Source organism: Salvelinus sp. IW2-2015, unplaced genomic scaffold (assembly GCF_002910315.2).
Source record: "Salvelinus sp. IW2-2015 unplaced genomic scaffold, ASM291031v2 Un_scaffold890, whole genome shotgun sequence".
Lineage (NCBI taxonomy): Eukaryota > Metazoa > Chordata > Actinopteri > Salmoniformes > Salmonidae > Salvelinus > Salvelinus sp. IW2-2015.
This window is the reverse complement of record NW_019942637.1, coordinates 321,147-346,599: the sequence shown is the minus strand read 5'-3', so window position 1 is coordinate 346,599 and position 25,453 is coordinate 321,147. Positions and strand designations below refer to the sequence as shown.

Here is a 25,453-nt window from a genome sequence, read left to right as displayed (position 1 = left end):
CCCTGGTCTACCGTTGTGATGAGGTAGATTAACCCTGGTCTACAGTTGTGATGAGGTAGATTATCCCTGGTCTACCATTGTGATGAGGTAGATTAACCCTGGTCTAAGGTTGTGATGAGGTAGATTAACCCTGGTCTACAGTTGTGATGAGGTAGATTATCCCTGGTCTACAGTTGTGATGAGGTAGATTAACCCTGGTCTACAGTTGTGATGAGGTAGATTATCCCTGGTCTACCGTTGTGATGAGGTAGATTAACCCTGGTCTACCGTTGTGATGAGGTAGATTATCCCTGGTCTACCGTTGTGATGAGGTAGATTATTCCTGGTCTACAGTTGTGATGGAGTTGTGACGGTTCCAGCAACCATGATGAGGTAGATGCCACTTAGAGCTTGAGCTCTGAACTCTGACCTCTGTTGACCGCCAGGTCTGTCAGCACCACAACAGTTAAAAATAAGACAGGCTTAAGACAGGTTTATGACAGACACACTATATATATACACAAAAGTATGTGGACACCCCTTCAAATTCATGGATTTGGCTATTTCAGCCACACCTATCACTGAAAGTTGTGTAAAATCGAGCACACAGACCTGCAATCTCCATAGACAAACATTGGCAGTAGAATGGCCTTACTTTAGAGCTCAGTGACTTTCWACGTGGCACCGTCATAAGATGCTATCTTTCCAACAAGTCTGTGCATCAAATTTCTGCCCTGCTATAGCTGCGCCGGTCAACTGTAAGTGCTGTTATTGTGAAGTGGAAACATCTAGAGGCAACAATGGCTCAGCTGGGAAGTGGTAGGCGTCATACAAGCTCACAGAACAAAACGCCGAGAGCTGAAGCGCTTAGTGCAGAGGTGGGAAATTCCAGTCCTCGAGGGCCTGATTGGTGTCACAGTTTTGCCCCAGCTAACACACCTGACTCCAATACTCACCTAATCATGATCTTTGGGAGCTTCATGAAATGGGTTTCCATGGCCGAGCAGCAGCACACAAGCCTCAGATCACCGTGCGCAATGCCAAGCGCCAGCTGGAGCGATGTAAAGCTTGCAAAGCTTATTGGACTCTGGAGCAGTGGAAACACGTTCTCCGGAGTGATGAATCACACTTYACCTTCTGGCAGTCCGACGGACAAATCTGGGTTTGGCAGATGCCAGGAGAACAATACCTGCTCCAATGCATAGTGCCAACTGTAAAGTTTGGTGGAGGAATAATGGTCTGGGGCTGTTTTTCATGGTTCAGGCTCGGTCCCTTAGTTCCAGTGAAGGGATATCTTAACTTTACAACATACAATGACATTCTAGACGATTCTGTGCTTCCAACTTTGTTGAAACAGTTTGGGGAAGGCCCTTTCCTGTTTTAGCATGACAATTTTTTATTGAAGAAATGTAACCCCTCTTAAAATCATGGACACATCTATGGATGCATGGGACTGACCATCCAGGAGATGAGCCATGTTTTGAAGCTACTGTATTTGTTTACAATTACATTGATAACAATCAATGGAGTTAAACAACACACGCTCATGAGGTATTAAGTTATACTCTTCAAGGTTTCAATGGCTATATATAATGCATTTTAAAGTCCTCAAATGGAGGTACAAGTCCCCATTAGGAAATCCTAAACAAAAGCACTGAAGAGCTATTCTCTGGTGTCCAAGTTACAGAAAACGTAAACAACTACTTTCCTTGCTCCAATGTATCAACAGTCAGAGCATCTCTCCATCCCAAATCCCCAGCTGACCCTAGTGGAGCCAAACTGGGCCTGCGTTGGTCTTTTCACTCCTCATTAGCTGTGTTAATAGGATTTGGCTTCTGGTGTTTCCATGTTGTAAGACATGAGNGTGGAGCCAAACTGGGCCTGCGTTGGTCTTTTCACTCCTCATTAGCTGTGTTAATAGGATTTGGCTTCTGGTGTTTCCATGTTGTAAGACATGAGCTTTAAACCACAGAGACTACCTGGGTGATATTTAGCCTCTGAAGCTGCAGAGGAGCGACACTTTGACTTAGTATCCCTTAAACGGTAGTCTACCTACTACCTAACAACTCATTGTCTTTCTATCTGGACATCTATTGATAATCTAACGGGTCTTCAATCACCTCAACGACCTGTCAATCAATCGTCCTGTAGGAGATTTTCTTGGGTTGTTGTAACACGTTTAGTGACTACAAACCTGTTTCTGTGTAGCTAGGCACCTAGGACAACTAACCACCAAGATGTCGATGGACGAGCCTGAGGATCTGGAGATGGAGGGAGAGGAGGGGATAGACGCCAAGGAGCTGAAGAAGGAGCTGGCTGAGTCCAAGGCAGTTAAAGTGCTGATGCTGGGTAAGTGAATCAACCCATTGGTGTGAATGTATCAGAGATACKTCGGAAATATGCTCTTGTGATGAGSTAGCCCTGTCCGAAACTTGTAAGGTACTTTTGGCCCAATGGCTAAAACGTTGGAATCCCCCATTAGATTTGGTTTCCTCTTCATACAGGAACTGAAAGGCAATATTTCAGCTAAATACCATGGAATCACAAACAGGATATTTTTTGTGACATATGATGTGATGTCAGAGATTTGGTTGAGGTCAGTGGTGGAAAAAGTACCCAATCGTCATACTTGATTAATAAAAGTAAAGATACCTTAATAGAAAATTACTAAAGTAAAAGTGAAAGTCACCCAGTAAAATACTACTTGAATAAAAGTCTAAAATTATTTGGTTTTAAATATCAAAAGTAAATGTAATCGCTAAAATATACTTAAGTATCAAAAGTAAAAGTATAAATCATTTCAAATTACTTATGACTTATATTAAGCAATCCAGATGGCATCGTTTATTTATTTTTATTTACAGCTAGCCAGGGGCACACTCCAACACTAAGACATCATTTACAAAGAAAGCATTTGTGTTTAGTGAGTCCACCAGATCAGAGGAAATAGGGATGATCAGGGATGTTCTCTGTTTAGTGAGTCCACCAGATCAGAGGCAGTAGGGATGACCAGGGATGTTCTCTGTTTAGTGAGTCCACCAGATCAGAGGCAGTAGGGATGACCAGGGATGTTCCCCTGTTAGTGAGTCCACCAGATCAGAGGCAGTAGGGATGACCAGGGATGTTCTCTGTTTAGTGAGTCCACCAGATCAGAGGCAGTAGGGATGACCACGGATGTTCTCTGTTTAGTGAATCCTCCAGATCAGAGGCAGTAGGGATGACCAGGGTGGTTCTCTTGATAAGTGCGTCAATTGTACCAATTTCCTGTCCTGCTAAGCATTAAACATGTAATGAGTACTTTTGGGTGTCAGGGAAAATGTATAGAGTAAAAAGTACATTATTTTCTTTAGGAATGTAGTGGAGTAAAATTTTTCTAAAATATAAATAGTAATGTAAAGTACAGGTAACCAAAAAACGCCTTATGTTGTACTTTAAAGTATTTTTACTTAAAGTACTTTAAACCACTGGTTGAGGTTTGTATTAATCTGCCATCCAGAAGCAAGGAGGGACCGCATTGGAAAAGAGGGCATCATTTAATACGACATGATTGGTCCCTCTGAAAACCTGGCCTCAGGATAGGACAAAAAATATTTAAAATGAAATTGAGATAACATCTGTAATTTTCACATTTAATCGTTCTGGTGTTGAATATATTCCATCAAATGATATCATACTCTATGGTCTCTATGCTACATTAATTATCCTAACCTGCCACATTAATTATCCTAACCTGCTATGTAAACAAATCCTCATTATTACCACAACGGAGCTGCTTGTGGATTTGACAGCTCAGTTCCACCTCCGACACCATCAAAACAACCGCTATGTGGATGTCGGCAGAAACGGATCTGATTGAAACAGGCCCTGAGTACTGAGTCTGTCTGTGAATTGAATATGCACTTGGTCTGAACATTGACAGTTAAGAACCAATACACACAGATCAAGGCATAATATTCTTTCTCTCAGAATGTTTCAGCTATATGTGACAACCTAGAAAAGGAAGAGATTTTGTGGTTTGTTAAAGTACAGATCAGACCTTGAGGTACATTGAGTTCCATTGTTCCCTGAGGTCCATTGCTCCCTGAGTTCCATTGCTCCCTGAGTTCCATTGTTCCCTGAGTTCCATTGTCCCTGAGTTCCATTGTTCCCTGAGTTTCCATTGCTCCCTGAGGTCCATTGCTCCCTATTCCATTGTTCCCTGAGTTCCATTGTTCCCTGAGGTCCATTGCTCCCTGAGTTCCATGGTTCCCTGAGTTCCATTGTTCCCTGAGTTCCATTGCTTCCCTGAGGTCCATTGTTCGAGTTCCTTGCTCCCGGGTCCATTGCCCTGAGTCCATTGCTCCCTGAGTTCCATTGTTCCCTGAGGTCCATTGTTCCCTGAGTTCCATTGTTCCCTGAGTTCCATTGTTCCCTGAGTTCCATTGCCCCTGAGGTCCATTGCTCCCTGAGGCCATTGTTCCTGAGTTCCATTGTTCCCTGAGTTCCATTGCTCCCTGAGGTCCATTGCTCCCTGAGTTCCATTGTTCCCTGAGGTCCATTGTTCCCTGAGTTCCATTGTTCCCTGAGTTCCATTGTTCCCTGAGTCTCCATTGCTCCCTGAGGTCCATTGCTCCCTGAGTTCCATGCTCCCTGAGGTCCATTGCTCCCTGAGTTTCATTGCTTCCCTCCCAGTGAGTCCATTCCAGGGGAAAGGCAGGACACATTGAGGTGGTTAAATAATCACTACTAAAGGTCCAAGTGAATCATTGGAACCCTGCCGATGAGGTGCCAAGCCGATTTACACTGATGGGTTTAATTCAGACTCCAGATGCAGTCAAGTAATGTGTACCCATTCCCTCCTCTGACAGCATTCACCCTTTCACACTACCGTGCCGACCCCCAATGTCAAACTGTACTGTGCTGCTCGACTTAACGTTTATTTTTTTACAGGTCTCGGTAAAACAGGTCTGGTATATATCCCAGATACTGGAATAGACAGATTATTTTCCATTTAAGCGCTAACCAAGGCCACAATAGCTAACGCCGAGGTCTTCCACAAACTTGTTTGAATCATCTTGTTACCTTTTCACACGACTGAGTCAACTGGAGCTGTACTTCTGATTTGCCTGGTTCCACATTCCACTTGAACGTGACTGGAAAGTGTGTCCGTGTTCTTCCACTCAGTGTTTCTCAGCACAGTGTGCTACACTCAGTGTTCTCACACAGTGTTCTCACACAGTGTTCTTCCACACGTGTTCTCACTCAGTGTTCTCACACAGTGTGTTCTCACTCAGTGTTTCTCACTCAGTTTCTCACCACAGTATGTTCTCACACAGTGTTCTACTCAGTGTTCTAACAGTGTTCTCACACAGTGTTATCTCACACAGGCTCCCGTGTTTCTCATTTCACACAGTGTTCTTCACCACAGTGTTCTCACTCAGTGTTCTCCACTACACAGGTTTAACTCCATTTTCATCAGTGTTCTCACACAGTGTTCTACAGTTCTCAGCATGTTCTTCACTCAGTGTTCTCACTCAGTGTTCTACACACAAGTGATTCTCCACACAGTGTTCTCACACATGTTGCTCACTCCTACTAGTGGTACGTATCAAATATTGTTGTGTTCTTAGCACACCATGTTATTGGGACCGACTGACCGGGAGTTCGAATCCTGTGTTATCCTCTCTGATAACCACAGGGTGGGGATGGTGAGCAAACACACGGTTTTAAGGTCAGGTGGCTGAGCAGGCAAGCGTGGGTTCAGTGAACGACTTCTGTTACTTTAGCTCTTGTCTTGATTACCCAAAGTGGTAAGATGAAACCTGTTTTCCAGGTTACATAATGCTTGATGTTTTAAGACACAGGACCTTTTTACATAATGGCTTTGCTGTGTTAAGACACAGGACCATTTAAATAATGCTTGCTGTGTGTAAGCACAGGACCAGGCTTTACAAATGCTTGTGTGTTAAGACACAGGACCAGGTTAACATAATGCTTGTTGTGTTAGGACACAGACCAGGTTAAATAATGCTTGCGGTTGTTAAGACACAGGACAAGGTACATAATGCTTTTGTGTTAAGACAACAAGGACCAGGTTACATAATGCTTGATGCTGTAAGACAACAGGACCAGGTTACATAATGCGAATCTGCTGTTTAAGACACAGACCAGGTGTACATAATGCTTGATGTGTTAAGACACAGGACCAGGTTAACATAATGCTTGCTGTGTTAAAGACACAGGACCAGGTTACATAATGCTTCGTGTTAAGACACAGGACCAGGTTGACATAATGCTTGATGTGTTAAGACACAGGACCTTACATAATGCTTGCTGTGTTAAGACACAGGACCAGGTTACATAATGCTTGATGTGTTAAGACCCAGGACCAGGTTACATAATGCTTGCTGTGTTAAGACACAGGAGACATGAAGCCCATCCATAACACTCAGCAAGGGGTACGTGAAGAGGAGGGAGGCCAACCTTAATCTGGAAGGGCACTGAGCCAATGGGTGCCGTCTGTGGCTATGATGGGCGCAGGGCTCAACCAATTAGAGTAGATTAAATGGAGAACACTCTCCATAAGAGGGCATCTAGTTGGATGTCTGTCTGTCTATGGTCTTTATAACTACTGTGTTGTTGAATAATCTAATCAACTTTACTACAATTACCCATTTAACTACTAAACAAGCTGAGATTGTTTGAGTTGAATATGCCAGCTGTTATAGCAAACTCCTATCTATGTAAATTGAACATGCCACCAAAGAGTTGGCCAAGACAGCACCAACAGATTTGAACCAGGCTAGAGCTAAATGAGCAGAGACTTATATACTGACTGGCCTGCCTGGTTACAGGATAACATTATATACTGACTGGCCTGGTTACAGGATGACATCTATATTACTGACTGGCCTGGTTACAGGATGACATTATATACTGACTGGCCTGGTTACAGAACATTATATTACTGACTGGCACGGTTACAGGATGACATTATATACTGACTGGCCTGGTTACAGGATGACAGTATATACTGACTGCCTGGTTACAGGATGACATTATATACAGACTGGCCTGGTTACAGTGATGACAGTTATACTGACTGGCCTGGTTACAGGGATGACAGTATATACTGACTGGCCTGTTACAGGATGCCAGTATAGACTGACTGGCCTGGTTACAGCGATGACATTATATTACAGCTGGGCCGGTTACAGGATGACATTATATACTGACTGGCCTGGTTACAGGATGACATTATTATACTGACTGGCCCTGGTTACAGGATGACATTATATACTGAACTGGCCTGGTTACAGAGATGACATTATATACTGACTGGCCTGGTTACAGGATGACATTATATACTGACTGCCTGGTTACAGGATGACATTAATTACTGACTGGCCTGGTTACAGGATGACAGTATATACAGACTGGGCCTGGTTACAGGATGACATTATATACTGACTGGCCTGGTTACAGGATTTACATTATATACAGACTGGCCTGTTACAGGATGACAATTATATACTGGACTGGCCTGGTTACAGGATGACATTATATACTGACTGGCCTGGTTACAGATGACATTACATACTGATTGGCCTGGTTACAGGATGACGTATATACAGACTGGCCTGGTTACAGGATGACAGTATATACAGACTGCCTAGTTACAGGATGACATTATATACAGACTGGCCTGGTTACAGATGACATTCGTATACTGACTGGCCTGGTTACAGGATGACAGTATATTACTGACTGGCCTGGTTACAGATGACCAGTATATACTGACTGGCCGGTTACAGGATGACATTATATACAGACTGCCTGTTACAGTGACATAATACTGACTGGCCTGGTTACAGGATGACATTATATACTGACTGGCCCTGTGTTAACAGGATGACATTATATACTGACTGGCCTGGTTACAGGATGACATTATATTACTGACTGGCCTGGTTACAGGATGACATTATATACTGACTGGCCTGGTTACAGCGATGACATTATATACTGACTGGCCTTGGCTACAGGATGACAGTATATACAGACTGGCCTGGTTACAGGATGACATTATATACTGACTGGCCTGGTTACAGGATTACATTATATACAGACTGGCCTGGTTACAGGATGACATTATATACTGACTGGCCTGGTTACAGGATGACCATTATATACTGACTGGCCTAGTTACAGGATGATATTACATACTGATTGGCCTGGTTACAGGATGACATTATATACTGACTGGCCTTGTTACAGGATGACATTATATAACAGACTGGCCTGGTTACGGATGACAGTATATACAGACTGGCCTGGTTACAGATACATTATATACAGACTGGCCTGGTTACAGGATGACATTATATACTGACTGGCCCTGGTTACAGCGATGACAGTATATACTGACTGGCCTTGCCTGGTTACAGGAAGACAGTATAGACTGACTGGCCTGGTTACAGGATGACAGTATATACTGACTGGCCTGGTTACAGGATGACAGTATATACTGACTGGCCTGGTTACAGGATGGACAGTATATACTGAACTGGCCTGGTTACAGGATGACAGTATATACTGACTGGCCTTGCCTGGTTACAGGAAGAACAGTATATACTGACTGGCCTGGTTACAGGATGACAGTAATACTGACTGGCCTGGTTACAGGATGACAGTATATACTGGACTGGCCTTACAGGATAAATTATATACTGACTCCTGGTTACAGGATGACAGTAATATACTGACTGGCCTGGTTACAGGATGACATTATATACTGACTGGCCTGGTTACAGGATGAACAGTATATACTGGACTGGCCTGGTTACAGGATGACAGTATATACTGACTGGCTTGGTCCTCTCTAAGTAGCATCTTTCCATTATTGTGCATCCCAAATGGCCACCCTATTAGGCTAGTCAAAGGGTGCTATTTGAGCCGTACTGGACTATATAGAGAATAGGGTGCTATTTTGAGCCGTACTGGACTATATAGAGAATAGGGTGCTATTTGAGCCTACTGGACTAATTAGAGAATAGGGTGCTATTTTGAGCCGTACTGGACTATATAGAGAATAGGGTGCTATTTGAGCCGTACTGGACTATATAGAGAATAGGGTGCCTATTTGAGCCGTACTGGACTATATAGAGAATAGGGTGCTATTTGAGCCGTACTGGACTATATAGAGAATAGCGTGCTATTTGAGCCGTACTGGACGTATATAGAGAATAGGGTGCTATTTGAGCCGGTACTGCGACTATATAGAGAATAGGGTGCTATTTGAGCCGTACTGGACTATATAGAGAATAAGGGTGCATTTTGAGCCGTACTGGACTATATAGAGATATAGGGTGCTATTTTGAGCCGTACTGGACTATATAGAGATAGGGTGCTATTTCTTTTTTTTTTTTTTTTTTTACCCCCTTTTCTCCCCAATTTTGTGGTTTCCAATTGTTAGTAATTACTATCTTGTCTCATCGCTACAAACTCCCGTACGGCTCGGAGGAGACAAAGGTCGAAAGCCATGCGTCCTCCGCGAAACAAACCCAACCAAAACCGCACTGCTTCTTAACACAGCGCCGCCTCCAACCCGGAAGCCAGCCGCACCAATGTGTTGGAGGAAACCACTGTGCACCTGCCCACCTCGGTTAGCGCGCACTGCCGCCCGGCCCGCCACAGGAGTCGCTGGTGCGCGATGAGACAAGGATATCCCTAACCTGCCAAACCCTCCCTAACCCGGACGACGCTAGACCTCCCGGTCGTGGCCGGCTGCGACAGAGCCTGGGCGCGAACCCAGAGTCTCTGGTGGCACAGCTAGCGCTGCGATGCAGTGCCCTAGACCACTGCGCCACCCGGGAGGCCGAATAGGGTGCTATTTAACCCGTACTGCACTATATAGGGAATAGGGTGCTATTTGACCCGTACCGCACTATATAGGGAATAGGGTGCTATTTAACCCGTACTGCACTATATAGGGAATAGGGTGCTATTTGACCCGTACCGCACCGGCCCAGGTTACAGGTTGGGGTCGGTGCCATAGTATTTTGGTTTTAAAGGTTTTCAAATACAAGTTTTGAATAAAGATTTTAAGTGACTTCAAGTCCTTTGTCCTGAATAGTCTGATACTCAGTGAGGCCCAGAGACGTCAGTGAGGCCCAGAGACGTCAGTGAGGCCCAGAGACGTCAGTGATCTCCTCACAGACTGTCCTCTTGCTCTATATTGTCACTCTTCCTCATAATCTAACTGGGTCACATTAGTAAGTGGTGTTTGTTATGTTTCAGTAGTGCACTGTATAGGGAATAGGGTGCCGTTTGGGAAGTGCCATATGTTTTCTCTAGCCACAAGGTCCAAGAGTATTCTTGGCCTGAGGGACTTCTACTTAACTGTAATTATGTTACAAATTATGTGACTGATAAAGGTCAACAGATATGTAATGACAAGGCTTTTGTTTTGCCACAAGCAGGTCATACTTTTCTTCTGATACATTACATTTTCTGTCTGTGTCACAGATGAAAGCCATGTAACGAAAACGTTTAAATGGATGACATTTAACTGTCAATAAATGGTGTATTTTTGTTTTCTTTCAGGTGCTGAGGAGTCGGGGAAAAGCACCATCGTAAAACAAATGAAGTGAGTTAATTTAAAACTGAAGCCTCTCACTSAATGTCGGGCAGCTGAGAGAAATGAGCCGCAGTGTCAAATATATACCACTAGGGGCAGCTGAGAGAAAGTGAGCCGCAGTGTTACAAATATACCACTAGGTGGAGTTTGGATAAGTGAGCAACACCAACCCCCTTCTTCTTCTTCTTCTTCTCTCCTCCACAGAATCCTCCACCAGGGTGGTTTTAATGAGGAGGAGAAGGTGATGTACAGAGGGGTGATCTTTGGTAACATCCTGCAGTCAGCTTTGTCCATCGTCAGAGGCATGAGCATCCTGGAGATCAAGTACGGATCACCAGCCGCAGAGGTGGGTACTGCAAGCTGTGTGCGTGTGTGTACTATACCATACTACAGTATATTATACTACACGGTATGGACCTGTTATACCAGAAACTATACTGACATAGATGTGTTGTTCTCTGTGTGGCCAGGATGAGGGCAAGACGCTGGAGAACCTTTCCAACTCCACTGAAGAGGGCACCATGCCTCCTGAGCTGGCTGAGTGCATCAAGAAGCTGTGGCTGGACCCTGGCGTCCAGGAGTGCTTTGAGAGAGCAGCTGAAGGCTACCAGCTCCTCGACTCCGCTCACTAGTGAGTTAAATCGGTCTGCCGTTATTACTCAGGACCCGTATTCACTAGCGTTTCAGAGTGCTGATCTAGGATCTGTATCCATGAAGCGTCTCAGAGTGCTGATCTAGGATCTGTATCCATGAAGCGTCTCAGGAGGCTGCTGATCTAGGATCTGTATCCATGAAGCGTCTCAGAGTGCTGATCTAGGATCTGTATCCATGAAGCATCTCAGGAGGGTGCTGATCTAGGATCAGGTCCCCCCTTTGTCCATGTCATCTTATTCATTATGATCTAAAAAGCTATATCTGATCCTAGATCAGCACTTCTACTTGGAGACGGTTGATGAATACAAAACAGCTCTGACACTTACAGCCTACCTTAGTGGTCTGATCCTTGGATTGATTGATTGTGCCATTCTCCCACAGCTTCCTCAGTGACCTTGACCGCATCACCGTGGCTGACTTGACCCCCAATGACCAAGACATCCTACGGTGCAGGATCACGACCGGCGGGGTTAACGAGGAGAGGTTCATCTGYAAAGACATCCAAATCAGGTGGTGCTACAGTAGCTAACTACCGGACTGCCTTGTCACAGTGCATTATAGTACACCTGCAAAGAGGTAGAATTCAAGTTAGGTAGTGTAAACTGGTGCGATCGAACCACAGGCCTCTTGCACAACAACCCAACGTCTTAACCGTTAAAGAAAATCCTTGTGATCTGAGAGCAGCATTTGGGTTTACAAGTCTACGGCTGTGTTTACACAGACAGCCCAATTCTGATCTCTTTTTTTTCTCTCACCAATTGGTCTTTTGACCAATCACATAAGCTCTTTTGCCATTGCCAATAACTCGGCAAAAGATCAGAATTGGGCKGCCTGTGTAAACGCAGCCAGTAAGAGCTATGTCTTAATGAGAGTGTGATTTCAAATCACCTCCGTTACACCGGCAACTTATAGAGCGTGAAGTATATTTTTTTGTATTATGTATGTGATCGCTGCTAGAATTGAACCACCAACCTTGGCAAGTGCCACGCTCTCACCATATACACCAACTAAGTACACACTGGAGAAGCTGTGATATTTTCGTAACGCACACTCATACTGATTAAGTACTGTAGTTGCTGAACGCTCCTCTCCTGTAAAAAAAAAAAAAAAGGGCTTTATAACGGATTGATTTGGTCAATTGATTGATTGATCGTTGTGTCTCTCTGACGGACAGGATGTTTGACATGAGCGGCAGAAGAGAAGAAAGGAAGAAGTGGATCCACTGTTTCCAGGGCGTCCATTGCGTCCTGTTCTGTAGTTCCCTCAGCGCGTATGACCTGGTGCTGCTGGAGGACGAGGAAATGGTGATCACACACACACACACACACACACACACACACACACATCAAAGTTAAACTACAGGAGACTCTACCTCCCTGGGGACAGTTGAGATGCTGATAGGAATCAACCACACCACAGGAGATGCTGATATGAATCAACCACACCACAGGAGATGCTGATATGAATCAACCACACCACAGGAGATGCTGATATGATTCAAATCAAACCACACCACAGGAGATGCTGATATGATTCAACCACACCACAGGAGATGCTGATATGATTCAACCACACCACAGGAGATGCTGATATGAATCAACCACACCAAAGGAGATGCTGGATATGAATCAACCACACCACAGGAGATGCTGATATGAATCAACCACACCACAGGAGATGCTGATATGAATCAACCACACCACAGGAGATGCTGATATGTATCAACCACACCACAGGAGATACTGATATGAATCAACCACACCACAGGAGATGCTGATATGAATCAACCACACCACAGGAGATACTGATATGATTCAACCACACCACAGGAGATGCTGATATGAATCAACCAAACCTCACCGGCTAGTGACCGCAGCCAGCTGAGGTTGTTGACGGTTTTGTAGACCAACGATGATCATGATGATGAAGATAATGATACATCATTCCTATACCCTCCTCTCCTGTTTTCAGAACCGCATGCACGAGTCTCTCCACCTATTCAACAGTATCTGCAACCACAGGTTCTTCGAGGACACCACCCACGTGCTCTTCCTCAACAAGAAGGACGTCTTCCAAGAGAAAATCAAGCATGTCCACCTCAATGTCTGCTTCCCCGACTACGATGGTGAGTCCTACTCTGAGTCCCCAAATGGCAAAACGTTGTTTTCCCTGAGTTTTTGGCCTTTAGTTTGAAGTTTATTTACCATGCGACGAATGAATGAATACATCGTAAATATCTCACTGATAAGTTTCAAGTTGTCACATGCACAAGTACAGTGAAATGCCTTTCTTGCCTGCTTTTACCAACAATGTAGCTATCAATATCAGTAGTACATAAATATTCATAAACAAGTCAAGTAGAACAAAAACAAACGAGAAACAGAAATAAGAAGAACACGAGAACGTAAGTAACCTACAGTACCAGTCAGTGACCTACAGTACCAGTCAGTGACCTACAGTACCAGTAAGTAACCTACAGTACCTGCCAGTAAGTAACCTACAGTACCAGTCAGTGACCTACAGTACCAGTCAGTAACCTACAGTACCAGTCAGTGACCTACAGTACCAGTCAGTGACCTACAGTACCAGTCAGTAACCTACAGTACCAGTCAGTAACCTACAGTACCAGCCAAAAGTTTAGATACACCTACTCATTCAAGGGTTTTTCTTTCTTTTTAATATTTTCTACATTGTATAATAATAGTGACGACATCAACACTATTAAATAACACATATGTGTAAAAAGTATTAAACAAATCAAAATATATTTTATATTTGAGATTCTTCAAAGTAGCCACCCTTTGCCTTGATGACAGCTTTGCACACTCTTGGCATTCTCTCAACCTGCTTCATGAGGTAGTCACCTGGAATGCGTTTCAATTAACAGGTGAGCCTTGTTAAATGTTAACTTGTGGAATTTATTTCCTTATTTATGCGTTTGAGCCAATCAGTTGTGCTGTGACAAGGTAGGGGTGGAATACAGAAGATAGCAAGATACAGTTGAAGTCGGAAGTTTACATACACCTTAGACAAATATATTTTCAGTTTCACAATTCCTGACATGTAATCCTAGTAAAAATTACCTGTTTTAGGTCAGCTAGGATCACCACTTTATTTTAAGAATGTGAAATGTCAGAATAATAGTAGAGAAAATGATTTATTTCAGCTGTTATTTCTTTCATCACATTCCCAGTGGGTCAGAAGTTTACATACACCAATTAGTATTTGGTAGCATTGCTTTTAAATTGTTTAACGTAAACGTTTCGGGTAGCCTTCCACAAGCTGTTTCATTTTGGCCCATTCCTCCTGACAGAGCTGGTGTAACTGAGTCAGGTTTGTAGGCCTCCTTGCTCACACAMGCCTTTTCAGTTATGCCCACAAATGTTCTATAGGATTGAGGTCAGGGCTTTGTGATGGCCACTCCAATACCTTGACTTTGTTGTCCTTAAGCCATTTTGCCACAACTTTGGAAGTATGCTTGGGGTCATTGTCCATGTGGGAGACCCATTTGCGACCAAGCCTTAACTTCCTGACTGATGTCTTGAGATGTTGCTTCAATATATCCACATAATTTTCCTGCCCTCATGATGCCATCTATTTTGGGAAGTGCACCAGTCCCCCCTGCAGCAAAGCACCCCACAACATGATGCTGCACCCCCGTGCTTCACGGTTGGGATGGTGTTCTTCGGCTTGCAAGCCTCCCCTTTTTCCTCCAAACATAACGATGGTCATTAGGCCAAACAGTTCTATTTTTGTTTCATCAGACCGAGGACATTTCTCCAAAAAGTACGATCTTTGTCCCCATGTGCAGTTGCAAACCGTAGTCTGGCTTTTTATGGCGGTTTTGGAGCAATGGCTTCTTCCTTGCTGAGCGGCCTTTCAGGTTATGTCGATATAGGACTCAGGTTATGTCGATATAGGACCCAAGGTACGTCCACTCTTAGGAGACAGAACGCGTCTCCTTCCTGAGCGGTATAACGGCTGCGCGGTCCCATGGTGTTTATACTTGCGTACTATTGTTTGTAATAGATGAACGTGGTACCTTCAGGCGTTTGGAAATTGCTCCAAGAATGAACCAAACTTGTGGAGGTCTACAATTTTTTCTGAGTCTTGGCTCATTTCTTTTGATTTTCCCATGATGTCAGCAAAGGGCACTGAGTTTGAAGGTAGGCCTTGAAATACATCCACAGGTACAACCTCCAATTGAACTCAAAATTATGTCAATTCGAGCCACTTCAGAATGGCTTCAAGCTGTTTACAGTGAAATTAGTGTATTAAACATCTGACCCACTGGAATTGTGATGCAGTGAATTATAAGTGAAATAATCTGTCTGTAAACAATTGTTGGAAAAATTACTTGTTATGCACAAAGTAGATGTCCTAACCGACTTGCGAAAACTATAGTTTGTTAACAAGAAATTTGTGGAGTGGTTGAAAAACAAGTTTTAATGACTCCAACCTAAGTGTATGTAAACTTCTGACTTCAACTGTAGTTCTCCTTGGTTCCGAACCAATCATATTTCTTACTTAAACCTAACCCAACCCATAACCCTTTATCACGTGGAATTACATACTTAGTGTCTAATTTCTTGCCTAAACATAACCAATCACATTTGTTTCTGCCCTCGAGGCATTAGAAACAAGATGGGATAAGGAAAACTCCATTCTGAAGTGCGGGTCTGAAGCGTAGCTTCCCACAAGACATTTTGTTACACACTTGATTTAGTTCCTTGGTCAGTTCATTCTTTAACTGAAATCCGCAGGATAAAAAAAATCACTTTGAATGGAAAAAGTATCTGAATGAAGTATTAAAACCCCTCGTATTCCCTCTGTAGGGCCAGACCCATAAAAAGGAGACAGTAACTACTCTGTCAGTTTTTCAACCTCTATACTCTTATCTCCCTAATAGGGCCAAATACATACGAAGACGCCAGTAACCACGTGAAGATGCAGTTTGAGTCTCTGAACTTGAAGCAGGCGGAGAAACCCATCTATACCCACGTCACCTGCGCTGTAGACACACAGGACGTGAACCAGGCCTTCGACACCATCACAGACGTCATCAAAATCAATCTAAAAGACGCCGGGCTGTTCTGAGGCAGCTGCTGATTGAAGGTATGACCGTCTATATTACTGCCTGATGCATGCGCACACACACACACCTCAGTGCCCAACAGGAAGTCCCTGTCTGAGAACCGACATCAGTCCTGTCGCCCCACTGACACACTGTAATAAGGGCCAGCTGTGGCCAAACTATCGGTAATTCACTTAAAACAACACATGATGACATACTGTATTGTCTTGACGTACCATTAATATTGCCATGGTCTTAGGCGCTTCGTCCCTTCTAGTACATTTTTGTTTCTATGGTTCAGACCGTTTGGCACGGCTACATTAGAGCAGGGATGGGCATTGAAACTGTAGTCTTGGAGTGATAGCGTAGGCTTTTGTTCCAATTTGGGTGACCAAAACAAGCTGAATTTGCAGGCATGATCGATGACATAAGTAGCATTCACATGGGCACAACAGATTCTCAGAAAGATTACGTATAAATGTAAAAACATGTATACAGTTGAAATTCCAATTTTCTTCCCTTCTCCAGAACTTCCTTCCTTCCATCCATCCATCCGCCAACTCGTTGGTTTTATTTGGCCACTGTGCTGAAGGAGGTGGACAGTTGGTGGACAACTGTTTATCTGCCGTCACCACCTCAGAGCTCTGGTTCCTCGGACGCTTCCTCGACATCAACATCATCAAGGCCATTGGATTGAAACAGAGTATCAAAACATTTGTAAAAAAAAGAAAAGAAAAAAAAAGGCTAATTACATAAGGCAGCAGCAGGCCGGCCATATGCTCTTCTTTGCGTGAGGCATTGGGACAGCACTTAAATTGTGGAATGTACCTTTAAATCAATGAAGCTAGTGTTTTTGTCTTACCTTCAGTAGTCTCCTGTGGTCTCCATTTTAACGTTAAAAAGTTATAAAGTAAACAGCTGAAATKTCAATATTTCTAAATTCTATTTTAATCCATTTTAATAGAATAATAAGCTTACACRTTGTAAATAATAGACCAATCTTTATTTTAAGAAAGACATCAGAAGTACTGTGAGAAAGAAGGGATCTTTGTTTTTGTGATGTGTAACCACATAAAATAAAGATACATATACTTCCCTGTTCGGTTTCTGATCGTTGAAGGTTACACAATACTATTATTACATAGTAGGGAACATGAACACATGGACACTTTCCCACAGTGGTTGAAGTGGAATGAGAAAGGTGCTGGTACACATTTTGGATCCCGGTACTCATTATATTTTAGAGCAAATATTCTATGGAGGTGCCAGTACTCAAGTAGTAGAAAATGACAGGTTCTGATATTATAGCACCGGCCCACTTCAAGCACTGCTTTGCCATTGGCTGGATTGTGAAATACAAAAGACAAATATGGAGATGAGCGGAGAGCTTTAGTGCCATAATTTAATGGTGTTAAGATCAAAAACAACAACATCTGTACAAAGTCAAACTGAACCAGAAATATAACGTAGTTACTACATCTGATCAGTGTCCAGGGTCGTATTCATTAGTGCACACCGTTTCAAAATGTAGCAAAACGTTATTATTAAAGTCTTATTGGACAATTCCAGGTATTCCCTCCTTGTTTCAGTGTATTATCTTCTGTTTGGGGGCCTAATGGTGAATATGACCCTGGAATGTATAGTAATGTCCGGGAAGTGGTGACAGTCTAACCCAGATACAGTAGTTAGTGGCTATTTGGCAACCGTTTTCTGGACAGAATTAACGCTCAGTGGAGTTCTCCTTGGTTCCGAACCAATCATATTTCTTACTTAAAAACTTAACCCAACCCATAACCCTATATCACGTGGAATTACATACTTAGAGTCTCATTTCTTGCCTAAACTTAACCAAATCACATTTGTTTCTGCCCTCGGAGGCAGAGTTGCCATTAGAACAAGATGGGATAAGGAAAACTCCATTCTGCAAGTGGGGTCTGAGCGTAGCTTCCCCCTCTGTAACAAGACATTTTGTTACACACTTGATTTAGTTCCTTGGTCAGTTCATTCTTTAACTGAAAATCACTTTGAATTAAAAAAAACAAGGCCATAAAATATCAAGCTGTGAATTCCAAAAATCTCTTTCATGCAGGTAATCAATAATTATTGTCTTATAAAGTGTTGTGATACAATTATTAATCTCACTTGACAATAATCAATATTCAATGATCAATAAATGTACAATAATGTGCGGTAGTGAACAAGTGTCCTAAATATAAAAATACTGTTCAATACAAAGTGGTCCATTTCTACATTTTTTGTATTTTTGTTTAAAGAATCAGAAATAAGGATTGTAGCCTAAGTGAAACCTCATGTTAAAGTCTACACAAGACTATTGAATTCATGAAAAGATGGCTGATTAAAATCTCAAAACGTGAAGAGTTAGAGTAGGTGCAGGTCAAATCTATCACATGAATTCCTGATCCATACGCCAACTTCAGACCAGTAACCAAACTCATAGATAGAAATAAATGCAATCTGATAATCTAAAGAAATCCCAAAAATGAAAAAGAAACTATTTCAACTACTTTATACAAATAACATGCTATAAAATAAAAATAAATTTAATGAAAAATTAAATGAGGCATATGACTCAGTGAACGAATGCAACAGATGTAAAAAAAAAAGAATCGTGAAATAGTGCGACGAGAGATATTCAGCTTGGTGGTCGGGTCCTTTTTGTTTTCATATATAAGAGTAGTGTGTCAAACTATAGATGTGAGCACTGGAATGGAGAAACGGGATAGTCAAAAATAGTGCACTACATAAAGAATTAGGTTTCCATTTGGGAACTAGCCAAGGATTATTTTTCTATCTGTGTGATTTGTTGGTTAATCACCAACTAAATGTCATAAAAACATCACTTCACTCCATATACATTATTTGGAACTAAAAACAGAAGTGGTCTGTAGTCGAACTTGGCAGTTCCCATAGAAGTCACAGTGAGTCTTTCACTAGTGAAGGTTTTATCCACAGTTCAGTTCTGTCCTGCTCCTCGGTGTGTATCAGAGCGTTGAACATGGAGGAAAATCGTCTCGGATAAAAATAAGTGGTAAAAAAAAAAACAGGAACCAAATCCCAAAATGCAGGATTCATCAGGTGCTACATGCAGCGCGGCAACGAACAGTCTCAAGTCTCCGGTTCTACTTTCTAGAATCTTCTACGATCATCTAATGCAAACATCCCAAGTCATCATCCCCTCCCATGAGGCTCACCAGACACCTACAAAGGATGAAGAGAGAGGACAGGATAAAAAAGTGAACCATTATAAAAACCATTATAAAACTCTGCCAAAGCCTCGTACCTCTGACTGCATCCCAGCTGTGCACCTTCAACCAATACCAGGACTTTTATGTATTTAACTAGGCAATTCAGTTAAGAACAAATTCTTATTTATAATGACGGCCTAACAAAAGGCCTCCTGCGGGGACGGGGGCTGGGATTAAAAATAAATTAAATACAAATATAGGACAAAACACACATCACGGCAAGAGAGACAACACTACATAGAGAGAGAGAGAGATCTAAGGCAACATCACAGTAAGTTAGCAACACAACATGACAACAACATGTTAGCAACACAACATGACAACAACATGGTAGCAGCACAACATGGTCGCAGCACAAAACAGGGTACAAACAGTATTGGGCAAAGACAACAGCACAAAAGACAAGAAGGTAGTGACAACAACAACAATCACACAAAACAGCCACGACTGTCAGTAAGAGTGTCCATGATTGAGTCTTTGAATGAAGAGATTGAGATAAAACTGTACAGTGTTGAGTGTTTGTTGCAGCTCTTTCCAGTCGCCAGCTGCAGCAAACTGAAAAGACGAGCGACCCAGGGATGTGTGTGCTTTGGGGACTTTTAACAGAATGTGACTGGCAGAACGGGTGTTGTATGTGGAGGATGAGGGCTGCGGTTGATATCTCAGATAGGGGGGAGTGAGGCCTAAGATATCTCAGATAGGGGGAGTGAGGCCTAAGAGGGTTTATAAATAAACATCTGTACACCTTCAACCAATACCAGGTCTAAGACCTGCACCTTCAGCCAATACCAGGTCTAGGACCAACAGCTTTAACATCAACTAACCTGTACCCCCGCACACTGATTCGGGAACCAGTACCCCCTGTATATAGCCTCGTTAATGTTATGTTACTTTTTACTTTAGTTTATTTGGCAAATATTTTCTGAACTCTTCTTGAACTGTACTGTTGGTTAAGGGCTTGTAAGGAGGCATTTCACGGTAAGGTCTACACTTGTTGTATTCGGCGCATGTGACAAATAAAGTTTGATTTTATTTTATTTGAATATCAGGTCTAGGATCTGCACCTTTAACCAATACCAAGTCTAGGATATTTTTTACAGGGATTCAGTAACTACAAATATCAAAGGTCACTGACCTGAAGATCCCCGTCACCTCAGTAGAGTCCACACTCCTTGAGGTTGATCTACAGGAGGGGGTAGGTGCTAGGGGGTAAGGGTTGATTTGGTACTGACCTGAAGATCCCCGTCACCTCAGTAGAGTCCACACTCCTTGAGGTTGATCTTGATGATGACGTCTGTGACGGCGTCGAACACGAACTGGACGTTCTTGGTGTCGGTGGCGCAGGTGAAGTGGGTGTAGATCTCTTTAGTGCCCTTCCTCCTGTTCAGATCCTCAAACTGACACTGGATGTACGCTGCTGCCTCCTCATATGTACTGGCTCCTGTAAAGATAATAACAACAACAATAATAATGCATTATGGGTACTGTAGTACACTAGATATAGGTTGCTGCCTCCTCATATGTACTGGCACCTGTAATAATAATAACAATAATAATAATGCATTATGGGTACTGTAGTACATTAGATATAGGCTGCAGCCTCCTCATATATTCTGGCACTTGGGTTGGTGAGGAGACATCAGAACAAGAGCATTATGGGTCATGTAGTACACTAGATGTAGGCTACCCCCTCATATGTACTGGCACCTGTAATAATAATAGTGCATTATGGGTCATGTAGTACACTAGATGTAGGCTGCCCCCTCCTCATATGTACTGGCACCAGGCAGCGTTGGTGAGGAAATGGGACACCATGATGTTAGCTTCAGAGAAATCATTACGAAGACAAACCAGACTCTTGTTCAATAGGCATGAAACTGAACAAAAGAGGTAGGGACAGACTTCAAAAATACCCCCACCTCTAAATCAACATAAACAAAAAACCAAAGACATGTCAATAGTTACCAATCAATTCTGTGCATTATATATATATACACTGCTCTAAAAAATAAAGGGAACACTTAAACAACACAATGTAACTCCAAGTCAATCACACTTCTGTGAAATCAAAGCGTGTCCACTTAGGGAAAGCAACAACGGAAAATTCCTCTCCTGATTGACAAGAATTTATATTTCACTTTTGCTGCTTTGTGCATAAGGGAAATAGACAAAAGTGGAAATTTTATAGGCCAATTAGCAAGACACCCCCAATAAAGGAGTGATTCTGAGGTGGTGACCACAGACCATTCTCAGTTCCTATGCTTCCTGGCTGATTTGTTTGGTCACTTTGAATGCTGGCGGTTGCTTCTCACTCTAGTGGTCGATGAGACGAGGATGCTACAACCCACACAAAGTGGCTCAGGTAGTGCAGCTCATCCAGGATGGCACATCAATGCAGCTGTGGGCAAGGAAGTTTGCTGTGTCGTCAGCGTAGTGTCCAGAGCATGGAGAGCGCTAACAGGAGACAGGACATAAGTACTCAGTGGATCGTGGAGGAGGCCGTAGAGGGCAACAACCCAGCAGCAGGACCGCTACCTCCGCCTTTGTGCAGGAGAGCACTGCCAGAGCCCTGCAAAATGACCTCAGCAGCCACAAATGTGCATGTGTCGATATGTGTCTCACAAGAGGCTCTGGGGATCTCATCTCGGTACTAATGGCAGTCAGGCTACCTCTGACGAGCACATGGAGGCTGTGCGGCCCCACACCAAAGAAAGCCACCCCCACACCATGACTGACCCCACCGCCAAACCGGTCATGCTGGAGGTGTTGCAGCAGCGCAAACGTTCTCCACAGGCTCTCTCCAGATCTCCTGTCACGCTCCTGTCACACAATGTAGTGACTATTGCTCATGTCGAATAAACCTGACTTTCATCAGTGTGAAAGCACAGGGCGCCAGTGCGAAAATTGCCCCAATCTTGTGTTTCTCGTGGAAATGCCAAACGTGCTCAGACCACGGGTGTTGGGCCCTGTAAAATAGTCAACATTTCTTAACTCCCCCAATTCGCTGAAGTAGGAAAACGGTGCAATGCCCTCAATACCAACCGCCTAACATGGAGATTATAACCCCCCAACTTATTTTATTGCTGTTCTGACCCCACGTCCTTTGAATGCTTGTATCGCAGTGCAAATTGTGGCCTGCTAGAGGTATATATTGCAACTTGTCTATCTGGCAAAGTTGGCTACTCGCCAACACTCAAAAAAGACGGAATGTAACTTTCTTTAAACAAACATAGATATAAGCGGTCCTGACTGCTGGATAGTTTGCCCCTCCTACTGCGCTCCCACTCCGAGAGTCATTTACACTCGATTTTGTACTGGTCCTGTCTCCTCCCTTCTTTCCTTTGGTAGCGGCCGCCTTTATGGTCTCTGGACACTACCCTCGACAGACACAGCAAACCTTCTTGCCACAGCTCGCATTGATGTGCATCCTGGATGAGCTGCACTACCTGAGCCACTTGTGTGGGTTGTAGACTCCGTCTCAGTGCTACCATTAGAGTGGCGCACCGCCAGCATTCAAAAGTGTACCAAAACATCAGCCAGGTAAGTCATAGAACTGAGAAGTGGTCTGTTGGTCACCACCTGGCAGAATCACTCCTTTATTTGGGGGTTTGTCTTGGCTAATTGGCACTATAATTTCCACCTTTGTGCTATTCCATTTGCACAACAGCATGTGAAATTGTATTGTCAATCAGTGTTGCTTCCTAAGTGGAGCAGGTTTGATTTCACAGAAGTGTTATTTGACTTGGAGTTACATTGTGTTGTTTAAGTGTTCCCTTTATTTTTTTGAGCAGTGTATATATATATATATATATATATATATATATTTAAACGTTTACTTCTACTCTACAACTAATACAGAGGAGAAACCTCATTCAGTACATCTCCCTAACTAATCAACCTACTCCACCATTCTACAGTGCATTCCCTTGTCTCCTTAAATCCTATAATACAGGAGGACTCGTCAGAGTGGATCAGGAGTAAGACAGGGGTCTGGCTGATCCAAACTGACAAGCCTCAGAAATCACACTGATACATACATATTTAAAACACCTATTCTGAAGTGATCTAATAGAGTTGGATTCAATTATTCAGAGACTAAGGGTTATATCCACATCTGGTTAGTATTAGAGGCTTTAAACTCTGTATCGTCTGTCTGTATCGTCCGTCCGTCCGTCTTTATGATTAGTATTAGAGGCATTAACTCTGTATCGTCTGTCTGTGTCTTTATGATTAGTATTAGAGGCATTAAACTCTGTATCGTCTGTCTGTCTGGCTGTCTTTATGATTAGTATTAGAGGTATTAAACTCTGTATCGTCTGTCTGGCTGTCTTTATGATTAGTATTAGAGGCATTAACTCTGTATCGTCTGTCTGGCTGTCTTTATGATTAGTATTAGAGGTATTAAACTCTGTATCGTCTGTCTGGCTAGTATTAGAAGTACTAAACTCCGTAACCGGTCTGTCTGGTTAGTATTAGAGCAGTGTTTCCCCTATATGCATGGTCAAACCAGACCACCTGAGGATTAATTAGAAACATCGTTTGACATGTTTTGACGAACTTTACCGGTACTATTAGGATGTATTCGTCTGCATGTTTTGACCGCCTTTGAGCCAGTGGATTACTGAACAAAACGCGCCAACAAAACTGAGTTTTTGGGATATAAAGAGGGACTTTATCGAACCATCTATTGTGTAGCTGGGACCCTTGTGATTGCAACCAGTTGAAGATCTTCAAAGGTAAGTGATTTATTTTATCGCTATTTCTGACTTTCGTGACTCCTCTACTTTGTTGTAAAATGTTTGTATGCTTTTGTTAGCGGGGCGCTGGCCTCAGATAATCACATCACTTTTAACCGATGTATAACACTTGTATTTTCATGAATGTTTATTATTACTATTTCTGTAATTTGAATTTGGCGCTCTGCAATTTCACCGAATGTTGATCAGATTGGACGCTAGCGTCCCACCTTGCCCTAAGAGGGTTTTAACATCCCATCATGCTTAGGGCCACTATTTTGGTTACCATGGCTATGCCCCCATAGGATGACATCCACAGGGCACGAGTGATCACTGAATGGTTTGATGAGCATGAAAACGATGTAAACCATATGCCATGGCTGTCTCAGTCACCAGAGCTCAACCCAATTGAACACTTATGGGAGATTCTGGAGCGGTGCCTGAGACAGTGTTTTCTACCGCCATCAACAAAACACCAAATGATGGAATTTCTCGTGGAGAATGGTGTTGCCCCCTCCAATAGAGTTCCAGACACTAGTAGAATCTATGACAAGGTGCATTGAAGCTGTTCTGGCTCGTGATGACCCAACACCCTATGTTGCCGTTTCCTTAATTTTGGCAGTTACCTGTATTGTATTTTTTTTAACCTTTATTTAACTAGGCAAGTCAGTTAAGAACAAATTCTTATTTACAATGACAGCCTACCGGGGAACAGTGGGTTAACTGCCTTGTTCAGGGGCAGAACAACAGATTTTTACCTCGTCAGTTCGGGGATTCGACTTTGCAACCTTTCGGTTACAAGTCCAACGCTCTAACCACTAGGCTAGCTGCCGCCCCTATATCGGTAGTAGAAATGCAAGCCAAAGCAAAGTTCAGAAAAAAGCTAACAGTTGCTATCTAAATATGCTTTATTTAGGTTGCTAATGGCATGACCCCAAAATAGCTAACAAAAACAATAATGCCTTTGGCTTAAAAAAAAATAAAAAGTACACAAACTACTATGTAAATCAGGAGCACCTACAACACACACCGAATATTTGACATCATGTATTTGGTCAGTGTGTGTGTGTGTGTATTTGGTCAGTGTGTGTGTGTGTGTGTGTGTGTGTGTGTGTGTGTGTGTGTG

The 25,453-nt window shown here is 42.9% G+C and overlaps 1 protein-coding gene and 1 pseudogene across 1 annotated transcript; one reads left to right on the top strand and one right to left on the bottom strand.

Moving 5' to 3' along the window:
* The first annotated feature begins 1,962 nt into the window (after positions 1–1,962).
* Positions 1,963–17,424, top strand: LOC112069075 (guanine nucleotide-binding protein G(t) subunit alpha-2-like). Its single transcript, XM_024136357.2, has 10 exons — positions 1,963–2,022; positions 2,188–2,328; positions 10,564–10,606; positions 10,802–10,943; positions 11,068–11,228; positions 11,633–11,761; positions 12,426–12,555; positions 13,223–13,376; positions 16,161–16,366; positions 16,854–17,424. Exons 2-9 carry the CDS (start codon positions 2,217–2,219, stop codon positions 16,346–16,348), a joined length of 1,059 nt encoding a protein of 352 aa, XP_023992125.1. The 5' UTR covers positions 1,963–2,022; positions 2,188–2,216; the 3' UTR covers positions 16,349–16,366; positions 16,854–17,424.
* Positions 17,425–17,713: 289 nt separating this feature from the next.
* Positions 17,714–25,453, bottom strand: part of LOC112069070 (guanine nucleotide-binding protein G(i) subunit alpha-3-like) — a 76,665-nt pseudogene continuing 68,925 nt past the window's right edge.